Source organism: Dicentrarchus labrax, unplaced genomic scaffold, assembly GCF_905237075.1.
Source record: "Dicentrarchus labrax unplaced genomic scaffold, dlabrax2021, whole genome shotgun sequence".
Taxonomy (NCBI): Eukaryota; Metazoa; Chordata; class Actinopteri; family Moronidae; genus Dicentrarchus; species Dicentrarchus labrax.
This window is the reverse complement of record NW_026136715.1, coordinates 6,841,180-6,861,203: the sequence shown is the minus strand read 5'-3', so window position 1 is coordinate 6,861,203 and position 20,024 is coordinate 6,841,180. Positions and strand designations below refer to the sequence as shown.

Here is a 20,024-nt window from a genome sequence, read left to right as displayed (position 1 = left end):
TGAAACTTGATTGCAGCACATTTAGGCTAATTGGTGTCACCCTTACTATATTGTCTGTCACCAACTTAGCCCAAAATATAATGGGGGTGGGAAAATATCGGTTAAGAATATTATTGAGTATATGTGATTTTAAAAAAAAGATTTTATTGATGACTGGAGATCAGAAAGAATACATTGATTTAAACTCACATTCATTCAAATTCATAAAGCAGAGATATATATAAAAAGTTTGTTCATGATGATTCGAGGTAAATATTGTTCACTTTGTGATTACAACAGGCGAGCATTGTGCTTTTCTTCCTTTTTTTGTTTTCGTATTCACTGACAATTGCCTAATATAATGCAATTATAGTGACATCATTCGTGGTCTTCCGTGAAAAATGCACTCGGCTTGAACTTACCTGAGGAAAACCCTTTCACGTGATCAGTGGCGCTTATTCAAAACATTTAAAGGCAGGAGCATCCACACTCACTCACTCACTCACTCACTGACTCACTCACTCACAGGGACGAGCTCACACCGCCACAGCTCCAAACTCACTGAAACTCATCATGGATTTTTGTTTCGCGACTTTTGCTGCTCTTTTCTTGCTCTTCTCGGCTGCATCCTGCGCTCCGGCCGGCCACAGCCTGCACGATGCATGTGCGGCTGTACAGAGGAGCTCTCTGGAGCTTAATCACCTTGCCAAAGGTGTATCAGTCGAGGTATGTAGTTGTTTTTTAAACATTTATTTGGAATTATTAATGCAAAATACACCCAATTTCCATACAGCCTCTGGAATATGTGTTTCACTCAAATTGTGTTTTTTTTATAAATTATTATTAAAGCTTTTATAATTTATTTTTAAATATGATACGTTGAAGCATGTATTTAAACACATCTTTAAGTGTTTATTGCCTGCAGTATCTCTCTATTTATATAATATATAATCTTTAATTTGACAAGTGCGGACTGGTAAGATTTCAGAACCTCACTTACAGACTGCTTGAAAACATCATTAGTGATAAATTAACTCCACTTCCACATCAACACTGGCATAATGAGGAATACTGAACTTTAAATTTGCTGTATATACCAACATTTATTGCTTGATGTCTTTATTATCTCACATATTGTGGCAGTGTACTGAGCATGTTTGTCTCAAATTGTCTGTAGGCACGAAATGGATCCAAACATATGGGTACTTTCACCACCAATCTTGTCTGGATGGAGGCTAAAGACATGTGTGATCCCGAGAGCCTCAGACAGAAGTCTGAGGTAAGAATCAAATACCAATATTCAACAAATATCATATCAGTGACAATAGAAACTAATGGGGGAAACAATACATATAATGGACTTCTTCAACATAAACAATGAGTTCCTGATTTAAATGTGGTTTTTTTTTCCGCCTCCTTCCTCAGCCATGCATTAGCAAGATACACGATGTCCTAATGAGCTACAACTCCTTAATGAAGAGGCTTGAGCAATTTTCCAGCTGTGCAAGGTTTGCCAGCAAAGTGATGCCAGCGATGCACAAACTGCACACAGATATGAGCAAATGTGTGAATGCGATTACAGGAGTGAATCCCCACAAGGTAAGCTTTCCCCTCAGAGGGCTGTGCAGAATTTATTAGTGTTTGACTTTGTTAACTCGTGGCTCGGTTTAAAAAACTGACCAAAAGTTTTAATGGTGTTTTCTGATTCCACAGCACATCAGTAATGAAGAGACTCATCCCATGATGCCTCGCTGGGAGCAGAATCTGCTCTGCCGCTACACCCTGGACAGACTCTTCTCCTTCTCCATCCTCACCGCTCGGGTCTTTGCCGTCGGTGACCCGGCTCATCACGCCGATGGCTCTGCTCAGAAATGCTTGTAGAACATGAGATGTCGCTGACATGAATCGTACTATCATCCTTTATTTGATCACATTGATCAAAGTCTTTTGTACAGCCTTCAGCAGCTGACTATGTATCTACAACAGTATTTCCACTCATTTCTACAATGTATACATGCAGTGTATTTCCAATGGAATTATTATCTAACATATTTATTCAAATCATATTTATTGTATTTATTTATTGCTATTTATTGAAATTGGTATTTGTTTGTATGCAGAATAAATACAATGTTCATAATAAACAATATGACTTTCATCATCATATGTGTTGTGGTTCGTACATTATGTCATAGTGTCTCTCATGTTCCTTCCACTGAAAACATTAATGATACATATTGCCTTATTAAGGAAGGTTAGGAAGTTACCTGCACTGAGAACTATTTTCTTTGAATGAATTCCAAAAACAACACCCCGACAAACATGTTGATATAAGGAGGAAGCTGTGCTTTCCTGAAAGATTCCTGCTGCTCTTCAGAGAGGCACAACTTCCTGCATACTTCCTCCCAGTCTGTTTAGTACAGCAGATGTGTTCACTCGAGCGCTCTCACACTCTGGTGATGCAATGTTACTCCAATAGTGCTTCGAGGCAAAAAAAAAGGAAGGTGTCACATTTAAAGGGGAAGAGGAAGTAGCAGTGAGCTAAGTGTAAAGGTACCGGATTGCTCAACAAGGAAGTTTGTTCTCCGAGTGACTTAATATGCAGAATTCATTCATCCTTTCATCATGTCCTGTCCACAGGAATCCTATCTTTGAAGATTAAAAACTCCAAACTTTACTGATGGACATGTGTCATGGCCTTCCTCAGAAGAGGAAATCATTTATCTAAAAAAACAGACTTCCCAAAATGCTTTACAAGTAAGATACGAAAGTGATATGATCAAAGATGCACAAACAAAATGAAATAAACGCATAGATAAAATAAAAGTTTAAGAACAATATATAATTCTTGTAATATATACAAGAAAATAATGTACAAAAAGCCTGCCTGGTGGCATACTAAACAGATATAATCTGCTTAGCTTTGAGAGTTTTTTATTTCCAAACATATAAGTAGTCCAGCCCCAGAGCCTCTTCCCAGATAAATCCAAAGACAAGAGAAACTAGCAGCATGGCGAGAGGTAACTGTAGAATAAAATACCTACATCGCAGATCCAAATTTGGACAATCGGCATCAGTTTAATGCTTTGCAGGTTAAATTGCATCATCCCTATTAAATAAGCAAATATAACAAGAAGCACAAGCGGCCCTATGCGGCTGTAATGCTCATTGTAAAGAAAAACAAAGAAATATGAAAAGAAATGCTGAAGTTGAAGTTCTGTTTTTTATCTTTGGTGGTCAGGGTGAAGTGACCAGAAGGTGATGTCAGGATAAACATATTTGTTCTGCTTTATTGTGTTATTGTGTAAGCATTAAAAAAAAAGTGATGTGCAGTGTTACTGTAGTTTGTTTGTGTGAGGGTGATGCAAGAGCAGGTTACAGTAAGTCAACATTTATGGTGCTGTGTGAGATGTGAACCTGATCCAGATGATGGTAGTAGAAAAGAAGTTAAAGGAAACGGTGTGCTGGAGTTGTTGGCGTCTAGCGGTGAAGCTGCAGATCGCAAACAAACTACTACTTTAACTGTGTAGGAGAAACTGCGTGAAAAGACCCTATCTATGAATATTATATTTCATTTCTGCCAATAGATCCTCCTAAATGTGTTACACACTGGACCTTTAAAGGTTCACCGAAGAGAGTTCACAGAAACAACAGTTCATAAAACAATCACAACTCAAGGCCCATAAATATAAACATACAATAAAAATGTTTCTGTGAATGCTCGAGTCAGCAAGCCAAAGTTCCTCCTGATGTCCAGTATGTGCAATCCAAGGGTCATTCGTAATGTGAAGTTTACGTCACTTCCTTGTTACATTTTTCTACATGCTGTTCACGCCACGGGGAAGTAATCTGGCCAGCGTGCCGGTAACAGCGTGTTTTTGTTTTCATTCCCTGTGCATTAGTCATTTGGGGCGGTCGAAGATATTCTTCCCCTCTACGTTACTCATACCGTCTATCAAAACCAACATAGATTTAATTTAAAATGTAATTTCCATGCTTGATTTTTCTGTTTCTAACCACTGCTGTTTATTCTGAGAAATTTGAGCTGCAACTAAAAGCTGTTTACTTTATTTCAACTTGTACACCAGAAAAACCCGTCTACTTGTACATAAGGATGTGTTTGAGTTTGAGAGCGACATCCTGTCTCCATACTCCCACTATTGACTACGAAGCACGATGTTCAAGTGAAGAATGCTTTGATTTGTGCATTTGAGCCACTGGGGGTGAAAAAGATTGTGCCAGAGGTTTACAGACGGTGAAAGCATTTAATTATTTCGGTTTCCGTTTAGTAATTTTATGCAACGTTGCAAATCAATGAGCAGTTCTGCTTTAAGGCAACACTGGTTTCCTACATCAGGGTGATACGGCGCCTTCATTTGGCATGTATTTAGTTCACTTGACAGCAGACATTTCCATGTGGTTACTTTCTTTAATATACCGTAACAGATTTATCCATCGCCCACCCCCCTATTAGTCATTTCACATATATATATAACTGCTCCTTTTGCATGTATAGTTATGCTGATATTTATCTATATGCAAGTAAAAAAAACGTAACACTTTATCTGGATAGTCCGCCTACAGATGCATTTGTACAGGTCTTACACATTACACCACTGTGGTTAGGCTTTGGTTAGAGTACGTTCATGAAAACCACTTTCTATCCACAGACAATGTGAAACAGCTGAAAAGGTACAAATACACTATATAAACGGACATAGATCTGTAGGCAGACTATCAAAATAAAGGGTTACCGAAAAAACAAACTAAGGTACATTTTAGGTATCAATAATTGTGGGCTGTGAGGTTACGATCAGTGGTGGAAATATACTTTAAGTAGATTTAAGTAAACGTAGGAATACTCTTTTATGAGTTTGCGTTATTATACTTAAGTATCATTATTAAAAATGTATTGAAATTATTGTGCAGAATTCTCCTTTGTTATATTATTATACATTGTATGTTATATAATTCGACTGATGAAGACGGTTTTCATTGTTGTAGGTGGTTGAGGTGAAGCTCATTTTAATTACCTTTATAATTAAATCTATCCTGTTTATAAACTGTCGGAAACAGCAGTTAACAAAACCCTCTCAACTCAAGGCCCATAAATATATATGAATAAATATAAAATGTATACTTTAAAATGTGTTTCAATAAACGCCTGATTCAGCAAACCAGCAAGCAAGTTCCTCAAGACGTCCAGCACATATAATCTATGGGTGTAATGTGAATTTTACATCACTTCCTTATTTTAATTTCTCCACAGACCGCTCGTGGTAGAGGGAAGTGATCTCAGCGCTCACCCTGCACGGCAACAGCCTTCATCTTGTTTTCATACATCAGCAAATGATGATGTGGTTTGTATATCCAATCTGAATATATATATTCAGATGTTACATAAAAGTGAGATGAGAAAAAAAAAAAACACAATATTTGAAATGTAGTGGAGTAGAAGCATGGCTGGATTAACCTGTTAGGAGCAACAACAAAAACACGCTCTTCCTGACCCTTAACCCCCTAACAGCCCAAAGCCAGGGGCTGCACAACATGGTCGATTAATGGGAAAGATCCATCCAAAAGATCGAAACCAACAAGGACCTTAATCTATCTCTTAATTTACGTAACATAACTTCTGTGGCACTGCTTCCCACTAAAGATGTAAATCTAATCTGGCTACCAAATACACAGTTTCAAGTCTAGTTTCTTATATTTATTCATTTCTCATATTACTAAACGGTTCACCAAAGGCTAGTTTCCATCTGTAGTCCCCGAATTGAATAGCCTGAAATCAAGAAACAAGTTTTAAAACAATAATCATGATTAACTGGGTAGTTTAGTTACCCAAGCTGGAGTAAATAGATTAGATTGATCGGGGATTGCTGTGGATTTGGTGGCTGAGTGGTACATCTGAGATGGGACTCACAAATAAACGACAGTGCCCACGTTGACTGTAATGAAAGATAATGTCACCCAGTGCAACAGACTGGTTTATTCATGTGTTTCTAATGGCGTGTGAACAACAATGGAGCTCTGTGGGACAGAGGGACTCTACATCAGGGTCCGTGCCTGCAGACACACAATACTTACTAGTATGATATACGATTGCAAAAATTACAGAATATCACCAGATATACGCCCTTTAAGTACTTTCCACCACCGGCTTCAAAGCACTTTTGTACCAAACCCCCCCCAGTACCTGCAGTTTGCTGACCTTTAAGCCTGTTGACATTTTGTTTGTGGTGCATTTCTTCAGTAGTAGTCATTTATATCAATTTAATTTAATTTCTAAATACAATTTTGGTTGTTATTTGTGTTGCATTAATAACCCAACCTAGGATGTAATATTCTTCCCTTTTAAACTCCACCTGAGAGGCAAAAATATTTAAAAAAAAACAAGCTTAAAGCCGAAGTGAAAGTGTTGTGCTGGAGAGTGAAACTTAAATCCCTTTATTGTGATGACATTTTGTAGTTACAAGGGAATTAACTCTGATATTAAACTATTGCTCATATATATATTTTTTTTTTTTTTTGAGGGGGGGGAGGGGGATTTCTTGCAAGGGCAGTTTCTACCACCACCACTCACCTCACCTGTTTACCTGCCGCTGATGAGGACAGGAGGACGGGGCTGGAGTTTTGACAGATGTCCGCCGCAGCGGTGGAACCAGCCCAAACCTAACGAAGGCGGGGTTAAAGACAAAACAAGGAATTTCCTGGTGAGCTACGACAACACAGGAAGGTAAAGTTTGCTCCGGTTGAAATGTGAAGTTTTAAAACCTCAAAATGCCGCCCGGGCGAGGCTAATTTATCTCGACTGACACCCCGAGAAAGTGATCCAACTCTCCCCCCGTCGGTAGAAACGCGTCGATCTGCAACCTGGCACCAACCGTCAGCGTCACTTTGAGCTAACGTTAGCTCGTCAACCTGTAGATAGCCGCTCAACGGTTAGCTTCCGTCGCGAACGTTATCCGACGTTAACTGCCGACGGTTACTGTCGTGTTATCGTACAATATTAACGTTATTACGACTTTATTGTGGCTTTTATCGTGTGTGTATCGTGTGTGTGTGTGTGTGTGTGTGTGTGTGTGTGAACGTTGCTGCTAACTTAGATGTAACGTTAGCTGAATGATGGTAGTCCTGTGAGAGGAAGCGCATGTTTAGTCACCCAGAACAATTCAGTCGGGCGGAGTCTCTCTCCCCCCCCCTTTCCAGAGAGTCGATATAATTCTTATAATTATTTATTTTTATGCTTTAATGTGTAACAGTGGAAAATATCTGCCCCTAAAATATTAAATGTACAATTATATAAAGTATTCGCATGATCAATTAAACTTTATAGCAATTGTTGTTGATTATTGATTATTGATTAATTGTGATGTAACAGCTGCAAGAGCAGGGGCGGATCTAGACAAAGTATTAATGAATATAATATCCATAGGTATGTTTTTATTAGTGTGTAGTCACCTGAAAGTAATAATCATTGTTGTGTTATCTTCGAATGAACTGTTAGTATTTACAGAGGGAGGGGGTCCTCTTCTACGGAGTCCGCCATGTTGGACCGCCATGTTTCTACAGTAGCCCCAGGACGGACAAACTAAAACACTGGCTCTAGACTCTTTCTTTCTACACACTTCACAGCCCGTTCCCAGGTTGTCAAATACAGACGCGAGCAGTGTTCAGTTAACTAAATCCTACACACTGGTCCTTTATATTGTAATGTAACAGTTGCAGAGTGGATGTAGGACGGATGGAGACTTTAAAGGGGGGGCGTTCACGTATGTCAATATTTGCTTGCCTTGTTATTTACAGGTGATTACACACTAATAAAAGCGTATTATATTTAAATTTCTGCCAGTCGGCCCGCCTAACAGGACGTTTAAAGAAGTGCATAGAAATAACTTAAAACACTGAAATAAACAAAACCACAAACATGAACTTGAACTACAATGTAATGATTGTAACTATTGTATATGTTCCACTTCCACGTGTGTATTGTTTGGGGATGGTATGAAAGTAAAGCAGAGTTCTGCATTGTCGCAATTTTATCGGAAATGTTGATTTTAATAACTTAATTTCAGCAGATCAACCTCGTCGCTGCCAGTAATTTTACCGTATGTTCTCATAAGTTGGTTCTCCTGGTTGTTAATGTGTTTGAGAAGCAGGATATCTAGAGTAAGGAAGTTTCCTAAAAATCTTCATCAATAGCAATAAGAAAACTGTTCATAAGAGTATCGAAAGTTGCACAGAGATGCATTTAATGCAAACCGCCTTGAAAGCACATAATGAACGAAAGTCCCGGCTCATAAACAGCCTTACATATCCCTTGATAAATGGGAGCGTGCGATTAGTGAATCATATATCGTCAGTCACAACCTACATCTCAGGAAACAACCCACAATAAGCACTGATATTGACTGAAATTAAACATTTTATTGCGATCCATTTTTCAGCTGTATATCACCCAGCAGTGTCTGCAGCCACAGGGGGATTAAAAGGTCTGCGGGTGCCTCAACAGACCCCACCTCTTCCTCCCGTCCTGAACCCTTACGCTCTGTTTCTCTCTGCGTTGTAGATGAACGTGGGCGTAGCTCACAGTGAGGTGAACCCCAACACGAGGGTGATGAACAGCAGAGGAATATGGCTCACCTACCTGCTGCTGACCGTCGTGTTGCACATCGTTCTGCTCAGCATTCCTTTCTTCACTGTGCCGCTCGTCTGGACCCTTACCAACGTCATCCACAACCTGGTCAGTCCAAATCATGTCATGTCCATGGGCTGAGTCGTTAGGCTCTTTACATTAATAATTTATTACATGTCTGTGTTTACTTTTAGGGGTGGGCAGTAAGATGATATTTATCATGCAGTATATCTCTGTTTTGAATAGTTTGACATTTTGGCTTTGCTTTATTCACCACACGTTTTTTGGCTCAGGATCAGTTTTCTCACCTATTTTTTCTTTAATTTTGAAGAGATCACGAAACAGGGTGTACACAGCTAGCCTGGATCTGTGCATAAGTTAAAAATATCCGCCTAATGAGCACCTCTAAAGCTTGTCAATTCATATTTTATATCTAATTTGTTTAATCTTGTACAAAAAAAACAACAATAAGTTGTAGTTTTACATATTAAAAACCACAATGTGTGGAGTAGTTTAGCTTAAGAGGTGCTGGTAGGCTGATTTCCTTAACCTTAGTTTAAACTAGTCTCCTGAGACAGATTTGAGCAAGAAAGCAAATAAGAATATTTCACAAAACTATTCCTTTTAATTTGAGATTTCTGTCTTTCTGATTTTTGCCTTACACTGATTAATACTGTCTGCTTCTTTTATCCATTAACAATTTCTTGATTGACTTTCCAGGAAATCTACTATATCACAATATATACTGATATCATAATAAGATTACGTATACTGTAAAACAGGCTTTATTCATATCGCCAACCCCTATTAATCTTTATCTGAAGTATGTAAAATATCAATTTATCAGCACTGAAATCCTGATAAACACTTTGTTACACTTTCCTACTTCCTTATGAAAACGCTCAGCTCTGCTTTCTACTGCCTCTTTATAAGAGTATAGTTGTTCTATTATACTGGGTTGATGAGAAACCCTGTAGATACATTATGTGAAATGTTCCTTTGGTTTCATTATCAAAAATTAAAAACTTAAATTAAAAATTGGAATTGCAACAGCTCTGTATATAAATGGTTAAGTATGTGTCAGGCCTAAACATAAATACGGCATCTTTGCAGTGGTTGATACTGAGAGTTTGAGTCCTGGCTGTCAGCTAATGATCCAGTGATCTCTGAGGATTACTTCTTGAAAAGAGTACAAACAGTATGGAAACTCATCTGTCTTTGTGGCTGGTAGTATTTGTTTTATTTCTTCTTTGTGGTTTGTCCTGTGCAGGTGATGTACCTGTTTCTACACACAGTGAAGGGCACTCCCTTTGAGACGCCAGACCAAGGCAAAGCTCGCCTGCTCACGCACTGGGAACAGATGGACTACGGCGTCCAGTTCACATCTTCACGCAAATTCCTCACTATCTCACCGATTGTTCTGTAAGTGTGTTTGCAGCTTTTTATTTAAACAGTCATCTGCAGTGATGGTAACAGTTTCTCTTTCTTTATGATGGCTAGATCAGCGTGTAGAGGAAGACAGTTTTTGACTCACTTTTTCAGGTTGTTTGGTAACCTTCTCACCTTCTTGTTACACTACTTTCACACTGATCTACATCATTAACGTCACCTTCAGAGAACTGAGACAGAAACCGTGATAAACTTTATCATGTAGACCAGAAGCATTGCAGAATAAAGTGTGTTATCACTTGAATGGTGTATTTTTCCCTGTTTGATTATGTATATGTATACGACTGTTTGTCTTGAGTGTTTTTGGTGTTCAAAAATGAAATATAAATCGACACTTTTCTCTCTCTGCAGGTATATTCTCGCCAGTTTCTACACAAAATACGATCCCACGCATTTCCTCATCAACACAAGCTCCCTCCTTAGTGTCCTCCTCCCAAAGTTGCCTCAGTTTCACGGAGTACGGATATTTGGGATCAACAAATACTGACTGAACACTGGATTTTAACCAGCAACACTGGACTTGTAGTTTTCTGTTTTCTGCTGAACTTTTTTTTATGTTTAGAGGTTGAGGAGAAGAGAACCAGTTTCAGTTTGTCTTTATCTGTACAGACTGTGTGGAGTAATATATGAAAGTTGCAGTTTGTGCTGCCTCTTGCAGCCTGAGGGAAAAAAAAAAAAAAAAACGTAAATGCACTGCTGCTGTTTCATGAAAGTAATTGTCGTTACTGACATTCCTGATGTATGGTTATCAAAAGCCTGGCACTTTGCTCTTGGCTTCAAGAAAGAGCAAATTTGAACTGCACTGCTTTCCAATTTTTATTCATCATTTTTTAAATGTCGTCACCCTCCGTCTCAGATGTAGCTTTCCCTGTTACAAACTGCACTGGCTGCACGTCTGTAAAACTGTGCCTGGTTATTGCCATAAATGTGAATGAGTTCATTGCGAATTCATCGTGGCAGTGTGGTTCATGTTCTCATAACACTTGCACAGGTTTCCATTTTCTTTCACGTTTTTTTTTTTTTTTTTTCTTGATTTACTATGAAGGAATTCACACGCAAGTATGCATTTACACGCCTGCAATAAAACACTGCAATCTTTGTTTTGCTATGATACACGTAATCATGTAATTTTACCGTTTGCTTTACAAAAGCTGGACGTCTTTTCCAGCTTATAAAATGAGTAGTGAGAGCTACACGGTGTACACACGTGGTTGTTTTATCATCTTTTTATTCCACATGGTGAAAACTGCACAATCGTTTTGTGTGGAGGTCTGTAAGAATCAAGTTATCAAATGTGGGTGAGTGTGTAAGCTGTGGGGAACTCCAGACACTTTACATGAAGCCACCATGGGGGGGCTGTCACAGTGTTTGCAATATGCTCATACATCCGAGGGGTTCCCCCCCTTCCGCATATGATGTGGTCGTGTTTGCATCGCAGCGAGGTTTCCCTGTTTGTGTTTGTGTTTTGGGGAAGTAATTCGTAGGAAATGCAGCAACATGTGAATCTGATTACACTGTTGCTCATGCCAGCCTGTGCCTGGGAAATATGCAAATAGTGTTAGCAACATCAGCTGTTTCATGTTGTGTAATCGAGTGTAGTCATTTGTAACTTTTATTGGGGTGTTCCCTGCCTTCAGATCCTGCGAGGACAGTCACATTCATGTAAAGAAGCCGGTGGCGGGATGCAGAAGGCAGGTGGGCTAAATGTCATCAGATATGGCTCACTGAAACCGAAGAGTGGGAGCGAAAGGATGAATACAATGTTGGTTTTTTTTCTCCAACATATACTGAAAGCTACTTGATTTAAGATAACGCTATCTCGCTTGAACAGCAAATTTGGTCATCGGCTGCAGTTTTTTTTTCTTCCCAGTTCTGCTTCCACTTTAAATTTAATGTGAACTCAGTAAACCTTGATGAGAGGTGCTAGAACACTGTACTGTATTGTAATGTGTATTTAAACCTGAGAGCTTTCTGTGTGCAGGAGTGTGGCACATGCAGTGTATGCCATCACTTATTTTATTTTAACTTTAGATTTTTAACAGATTTACATGGTAAATTATATGAAAGGAGACGTCAACGGTAATGTGCAGATATGAGAAAAGGTCAGAAGTTTCTAGTTTGGTGCAGGTGGTAGATGTTCCAAAGGCTTCAGAGAAGATAAGTCATATTTCCACATAAGATTTGAAGACAAAGGTCCAATAGACAGGAAAAAGTCACATAGGGGGTTTTAAAGTAAAATGCTGTTTCATTTGGTAACTGAGGAAAAACAAAAGATGTCATTCATAACGCTGACAGTGATTCATTTCTGAAATAGGCAGATTCAAACTGTAAACTGTGGCTGTTAAAATCAAATGCAGATTCTGCACGTTTGTGTTTGATACAGTTCAGCCCTCTGCTGCTTGTAAAGTCCACGATCATCTTCCTCCCACTGGTAATTTATTTAATAGTCTCTCTAATGCTGTGCAAATAGTGCTGAAATGACTAGTTGTGAAGTCAAATGATCGAAAGCAATATTGATAAAAAATTAAGTAATTAGCAAATATGCATCTCAAACATTTCAGCATCTCAAATACAAGGATAATATTTCATTTTTTTATGTTTTATTCCATTGCACACTTCATATTTTTGAGTTTTTGTAAATTATTTTGGACAAAACAAGCTATTTGGAGACATTGTGAACTGTGGGAACTTCTGATGTCATTTTGCTTGTTTTATTAAAAACCTTTAATAGCCCAAATAATAAATAGAACATGAAAGACATTAGCTGCTGCTGTAGATGCAAATATCAAATCAATAAAATAATCTTGTGGTAAAAGTATTCAGATCTTTCACTTAAGTAAATGTAGCAGTACCTTCAAGTCAAAATAAGTCCTTCATTGAAAGTTTTACTCAAGTAGAAGTACACAAGTATTAGCAGCAAAATGTACTTAAAGTCTTTAAAAGTTGAAGTTATATAGATATAGTTATAGATACGTGACTGGAATTTTATGTTGTAGCTGCTTGTAGTAAACCTGTTTTTAACTATTTATATACTGTTGGGTAGTTTTATCTGTAACACTGCATCAAATATAAAAGGATCGTATATTTTGTGTGTAGCAAAATAACTAGTTTTATGTCAGATAAATGTAGTAGAAAGTATTTCCTTCTGAAATGTAGTTGGGTGGAAATAGAAAAACACCTCAAAATTGTACTTAATAAAATGTATTCAGTTACTTTAGATAGTTTAGGTACCACTTTAGAAAAAGAGAATTTTAGCTTCAAATGCGTCACATAATTAAATCAAAGCCATGTTGACAGAATGTTTTTTTTTATTCAAAATACATTGGGAAACCTCCACTGATTTATGTCCATTAAAATGAAAACAGTGAAATACAAACTCGACTGAACTTTTCCTCCCCGAGCAGAAAGCTATAACAGTAACCACCAGCCACCTTGTTGCTGTTCAGAGCAGTGGACAGGCATCACGTGACGCGCTGCACAACCTGGACGCTCCCATTGCAGTGAGCCCATTTAGAGCCTAAAGGCTGTTAACACAACATTTTTTTGAAAATTAAAACGTGAAACCTTCTCTAATATGACTAAAGACAACACAAACTATCATCACACAGTAAAAAGTTCAATTGCTTTGACCTCCAACTAGTCTCAATAACTGAGTTTCATTGTATTTGTAACCTCAATTTTAACAGAAGCTTTTGTTCCCTGAAAACGAAGCAATCTGCCTTTAGTGCAGTCTTTTCAAATCACTTTACCATTGTTTTAATGCTGATAACAGATCTGACCTGCGATTGTCATTGATTTTTTTTCAATGAAAGCCAGGTGGCTCTTGTGACCGACATGACAATCCAGGCTTTTTCTTAATCCAGCCTCCACAGTAATCACTCGGAAGTGTCCACAGGAGCCATGGCGAGCTGTTCTCCGGCCACCTTTCTGAAAGGCAATGACAACTGTTTATATTTTCCATACGTCTCCCAACGCTGTGCCGTCTCACTCTGGTTTCATCATTGGTTTGATGATATCGTCTTCCTCGTCGTCTGTGTCAAAAAATTCATCCTCGAAAAAAGATCCTCCGAAGCCATATTCCTGCACGTGGACGGACACCTCATTTTGCATCAAGTGAGGGGACCCTTCAATGAAATCTGCAAACCTGTTGATTAAATGTTCACAGCACTATGTTCATTGGCACGGTAATATAAAAGGAGTTTTTTTTATAGTTTGTTTACAGTATATTTATTAATTTAGACAACAAAATACAGTGCCTATAAAAAGTGTTCACCCTACTTAGTTTTGTTATCGTTTTACAATTCAATCAGAGTAGATTTAATGTGGCTTTTTTTCAACCTTTAAAGTCAAAGTGAAAACATCTCTACAAAAGTGATTAATTACAACAAAAAAAACCAATTTGTTTGCTTAAGTATTCGCCCACTTGAAAAGGGCACATACATATCATCACTGGTGCAGCCGAGTCACGTGACTAGTTGAATGGAGAGCACCTGTGTGTAGTAGTCAAGGGGTTTCAATTGATTGTAGCATAGATACATGTGTACTGTACCTGGAACTTTGGTGACTCAGCACTGTGGCAAAACCTGCACCAGCTGTGGTCTCATCTTTTTCTGTTGCTCATTGTCAAAAAAAGCCACACAAATCCACTCTGATTCAATGTTGTGAGGCGGTAAAAACTAAAAAAACTTCCAAGGGGGTGAAATAGTATTGAATCACAATATTATCTCTTCAAGTTCACATGTAAATCATCAGACTTGGCTGGTTTCGGTTTTTGTTGACCCAAGCCTCGGACTGAGCATAAATCAAGCATTAAAAGACATTTAACAAATGATATACTTGTGGACAGAACATGTCAACACTCACCTTTTTGGAGACTGAAGCCTGGACACTGCCTTCCACGGGCTGAACTCTGGGCTGTTACAGTACTTCCTCAGCTCCTCCAGTGCACGCCGAGTCTCTTCCTCTCCCTCCTTCTGATACTCCTCCTCAGTCAACAGGCGACGTGGCTCCGGCTTCCAGCGAACGAACCGTCTGATTTTCCTGCACAAAACACAGCAAGTGCTTAATAAAAAAATCCAAATGAATATCACAAAGGGAAAATGCAATATAACAGACTACCATCTCACTGTATTGAGTTTCAGTAGTTTAAGCAGTGTGAACTTGTGTAAAGGACAGAAATAAGCACACATCATGCAAAACTTTTCAAAGTACAAATGACCCAAAATATAGTATAGAGATTATCAAATCATTTTGTGGAGTATCAAAAGCTTTTACATACAATAACAAATAGAAAATACATTTGTGACACAGAGCTACATGACACTACATGAGGTAACACGAACCATATGAACGGTTTTAAAAGTGGGACATAATATATTACTGTACTCTTACGCCACCTTCTGTCAGGATTGTGAACACCCACCTCCATGCAACAACAACCAGGAAGACTGGGTACTCCAGGTTCTTGGAGATCAAACTGGCCACAATGATGGCGAAGGAAACTTGCTGAATTTGAATCCCTAAATAAACCAGGAGCAGGCCAAACAGCTGCAGCGTCCACGACAGGATATTAACGCTCTTCTCATCCACCAGAGGACCGTAACGGTAACACACAGCGAAACTGATGAATCCCACCACTGATACATAACCTGACAAAAACACAAACACAGACTTAGTGTTTAAGAAGAACTAACCCAGTGCAGAGGTATGCAACAAAAAGCCTAAATACTGAATTTACTCATTTATTTACAGTCTCTGTAAAAGTCCTGCAGCCCATCATACATATATACGAATATATTTTGGGGCTTTTCCCCCACCTTTATTAGACAGGACAGCTTAAGTGATAGACAGGAAAGGGGGAGAGAGAGGGGGGGTGACACACAGCAAAGGGCCAGATTCGAACCAATGAGCACTGCAGCAAGAACTAAGCATTCTGACCAGATGAGCTATGAGGGCCGTGCATACTGTATTTTGTCCCTCCTTGACTGATTCAAATCTCTAGCCTCAAAGTGGGGCAGACGGTAAACTGTGTGCAGACTTAAGCATGCATAAGTAACCATTACATACTACAGACTAATAATCTGTGATGAGAACTTTAACAGATGTCCATTAACGTAACGTTAAAAGTCTTAAGGTGACAAATATATGGGAAGTTTAACAGAACTATTTAATATGTTATATTAAGAGTCTTGTTTTAATCTGATGTTTCCAATTCCAGGAGGTCACTGTCTATATCACGTTTGTGTTGATGGAGGGTCTGTACCTAATGCCACATGCCAGTGTTCTCGCAGAATCATGTTGAGGTTCCTGCAGACAAGCTGGATGGCGTACACAGAAAATGACCAGCCGCCAACAATCAACACATAAAAAGGGCTTTTCTGCGGGAACAGCAAACACAAATGGTACAATGATCCAGTATGACAATAAAGTGATTTGACTTGTAAAATCATGAATATTTGAGGATGAAATTACTTACCTTTGGCAGAAAGCGAGCCAAAATGAAAAAGAGGATGATGAGAGAGGCGATCATGCCAGTGCTCACACCGGCGGAGTAGAAGAAAACTTGACTCCTTCATGTAAGGGAGACAAAATGGTTAAAAACATTATCTATCAACAAATCCTTATCCTGTTGAATCCTAACAATGGCACTTAAGGAAGAAGAATTACCTGCTGAGTGAGTCTGCAAAGATGAACAACAGCGCTCCAGCGAGGAATACCAAAAACAGATAAATATCGAACTCTGCAAGACAGAAAAGAAGATTGTGTTGGCCGTATAACATCTATTAATAACCAGCAAATGTATTGTGCTTATTTGTTTTCCACTCACTACGAAGGGGCTTGATGGTGTACGGAGTTTTATCAGCAGGATCGATCTTGAAGCACGTCTTCTTGCTGAACAGGTTGATGTTAATAGTAGTTTCATTTTGCCGCTCGCGTAAGAAGCTCTGAAACCAGCCCCAGAAACTGAAGCGGTCCAGCTCCTGCAGCTCCTCCTCACCTTCCACAGTTTCCACCTTAAACACGTTTGAACTCCAAACTCTGACCTGTCAGAAATCTTCAGTTATTACGGACATAATCAACCGAGGTTCACCAGCAGGAATTATTAAAAGATCACAACATATGAAGCTTTAAAGGGGGGACATCGATCGATAACAAACTTTTAATATTAACTTATTATTAATATTAAATCTCACCTGAATCCGTGTCCATGTTTGCCTCCAGGATGGCACTACAGAGTTTGTATAACAGAACTTGTTGGACCCTGACCTGACGTACGTTTGTCCATCCTGGAGGTCAGTTACTGGATGTTGGTTACCTGCGTTGGAGAAGCGGAGGCATGTGACATGAACAACAAAGTTAAAGGATATCTGTTACTTAAAAGGCGTTAACTCAAGTCTAGTATTTTACTAATAACGCTGACATTATTATACATCTTCTGTATTGTCGATAAATCATATAAATAACAGCATTAGTGCGTCCTTAAATACTTCCTGACTTCCCTTCCCTGTACAGGCACTCAGGCTCACGTCCATTGGTTCCTACTGAAGACAAAACTCTTTAAAAATATAAAATATATATATATTGTTTCACTTCCTAAAACAGCTGGGCACTCAACCAGTGAAGAGTGCGTTTAGTTTCAGCTGCAAAGAAACACAGATTCGATACTCTACAGAGTGTTTACACCTGCATTACTTGTCTGTATTGGTTTTATATTTAATTCAATGCAACAACTCAAAGTCTGTTTAGCTTTATTTGATTGATTAAACAGATAAACAGATAAACATTGTTCCAGATAAGCACAGTGACCTGAAGGGCGGGGCGGGGGCATCAACTACAGCAACGTTAAGGTTTATTTTTACAGATTAAGTAAAAGTTAAGTAGTTGAATTGCAGTAAAAGACTCGTTATAAAGAGATATAGTCATAGATTAACCCGCAGGAGCGTTAGCATCAAACAACTTCTGTACAGTTTGAAAGCTAACAAGAGTTAGCCGGAGCAACGACACTAAAACGCGTGTTTTATTAATTAAAGTGTCTGTTGTGGCCTCGTAACTCTGCTCCTTACCCGCATGCTGCTGGGAGGTTGGAGGTAAACAGGCCAGCAGCGCCGTGAGAAGCATTACTTTAGCAGCTGCAGACATCAGACCGTTTATCGTTTTCATGCATCCCGCCATGATGCTAGCACCGAATCACTCAGGTCGTATGTCCCGCCCCTTCCGGTCCGGGCAGCGCGGGTTGAGTTACAGGCCGTTCAGCCAATCACAGCGTGAGATGTCTGAAAGTCGTCATCATTGGTGGACGTTCAACGTCTCTACGAGTGGCTGACTGTTATTTAATAATAATAATAATAATAATGATAATAATAATAGTTATAATTATTATAATAATTATAATAATTATAATAATACTAATAATAATAATAATAGTTATAATAATAATAATAATAATAATAACAGTTATAATAATAATAATAATTATAATTATAATAATAATAGTTATAATAATAATAATAATAATAATAATAATAGTTATAATAATTATTATAATAATTATAATAATAATATTATTATAATAATAATAATAATAATAATAATTTAATAATAATAATGACTATTATTATTATAATAATAATAATTATTATTATTATTATTATAATTATTATAATAATTATAATAATTATAATAATTATAATTATTATTATTATCATTATTATAATTATTATAATAATTATTATAATAATAATAAATAATAATGATAATAATAGTAATAAAAAATATTATTATTATTATTATTATAATTATTATTATTATTATAATTATTATAATAATTATAATAATTATTATTATCATTATTATAATTATTATAATAATTATTATAATAATAATAGTAATAATAATGATAATAATAGTAAAAAAATATTATTATTATTATTATTATAATTATTATTATTATTATAATTATTATAATAATTATAATAATTATAATAGTAATAATACTAATAATAATAAAAATAATACTAATAATCTAATAATAATAATAATACTAATAATAAAAAAAAAAAAAAAAATAATATTATAATTATTATTATTATTAATAATAATAATTATTATTATAATAATTATAATAATAATAATAATAATGATAATGATAATAATAACAATAATAATAATAATAATATAATAGTAATAATAATAACAATATCATTATTGTTTGTATTATATTATTATTATTATTACTATTATTATTATAATTATTATAATAATTATAATAGTAATAATAATAATAATAATAATAATGATAATAATTATTATTATAATAATAATAATAATAATGATAATAATAATAATAATAATAATGATAATAATAATAATGATAATAATAATAATAATTATTATAATGATGATAATTATAATAATAATAATTATTATGATAATGTAATAATAATAATACAAATAATAATAATAAAAATAATAATAGTAATAATAATAATAATGATAATAATAATAGTCATAATAATAATAATAATTATAATTATAATTATAATAGTCATAATAATAATAATAATTGTTATTATTATCATAATAATGATAATAATGATAATAATGATAAGAATAATAGTCATAATAATAATAATTATAATAATAATAATAATAATAACAATAGTACTAATAATAATAATCGTAATAAGAATAAAAATAATAATAATAATATATTGATATATTAACAATTTATATTTTTAACTATTATTTTTATATCACACTACTACAACTACTACTACTAATAATAATAATAGTAATAATAATAATATATTATTTAAAAAATATATGATTATTATAATAATAATAATTATTATTATTATTATTATTATTTATTATTTACGTTTATTTTATAGCACTTTTTAAAAACAAAGTTTACAAAGGGCTTTGACAGACAAAGCAAAGTGATAGATAAATAAATATA

General features: G+C 36.2%; 3 protein-coding genes across 4 annotated transcripts; 2 read left to right on the top strand and 1 right to left on the bottom strand.

Moving 5' to 3' along the window:
- The first annotated feature begins 498 nt into the window (after nt 1–498).
- LOC127377373 (interleukin-23 subunit alpha-like) lies at nt 499–2,021 on the top strand. The gene is made up of 4 exons (XM_051425180.1): nt 499–705; nt 1,157–1,258; nt 1,405–1,578; nt 1,693–2,021. The coding sequence occupies exons 1-4, from the start codon at nt 553–555 to the stop codon at nt 1,858–1,860; spliced, it is 597 nt and encodes a 198-aa protein (XP_051281140.1). The 5' UTR covers nt 499–552; the 3' UTR covers nt 1,861–2,021.
- A 4,547-nt stretch (nt 2,022–6,568) lies between these two features.
- On the top strand, nt 6,569–11,272 carry ormdl2 (ORMDL sphingolipid biosynthesis regulator 2). Its single transcript, XM_051425302.1, has 4 exons — nt 6,569–6,718; nt 8,552–8,725; nt 9,888–10,039; nt 10,418–11,272. Exons 2-4 carry the CDS (start codon nt 8,552–8,554, stop codon nt 10,551–10,553), a joined length of 462 nt encoding a protein of 153 aa, XP_051281262.1. The 5' UTR covers nt 6,569–6,718; the 3' UTR covers nt 10,554–11,272.
- Nucleotides 11,273–13,356: 2,084 nt separating this feature from the next.
- On the bottom strand, nt 13,357–18,287 carry nemp1 (nuclear envelope integral membrane protein 1). Of its 2 annotated transcripts, XR_007887689.1 has the most exons (10): nt 18,130–18,287; nt 17,260–17,381; nt 16,893–17,109; nt 16,733–16,805; nt 16,542–16,635; nt 16,329–16,443; nt 15,489–15,714; nt 14,930–15,106; nt 14,616–14,676; nt 14,072–14,210 (listed from the first exon to the last, which is right to left on the bottom strand). XR_007887689.1 is itself a non-coding variant. In XM_051425291.1 (9 exons), the coding sequence occupies exons 1-9, from the start codon at nt 18,236–18,238 to the stop codon at nt 14,051–14,053; spliced, it is 1,293 nt and encodes a 430-aa protein (XP_051281251.1). In that variant the 5' UTR covers nt 18,239–18,284; the 3' UTR covers nt 13,357–14,050. The 2 variants fall into 2 exon arrangements, 1 of the variants encoding a protein (XP_051281251.1); XM_051425291.1 differs by lacking the exon at nt 14,616–14,676 and having other exon boundaries at nt 13,357–14,210; nt 18,130–18,284.
- Nucleotides 18,288–20,024: the final 1,737 nt, after the last annotated feature.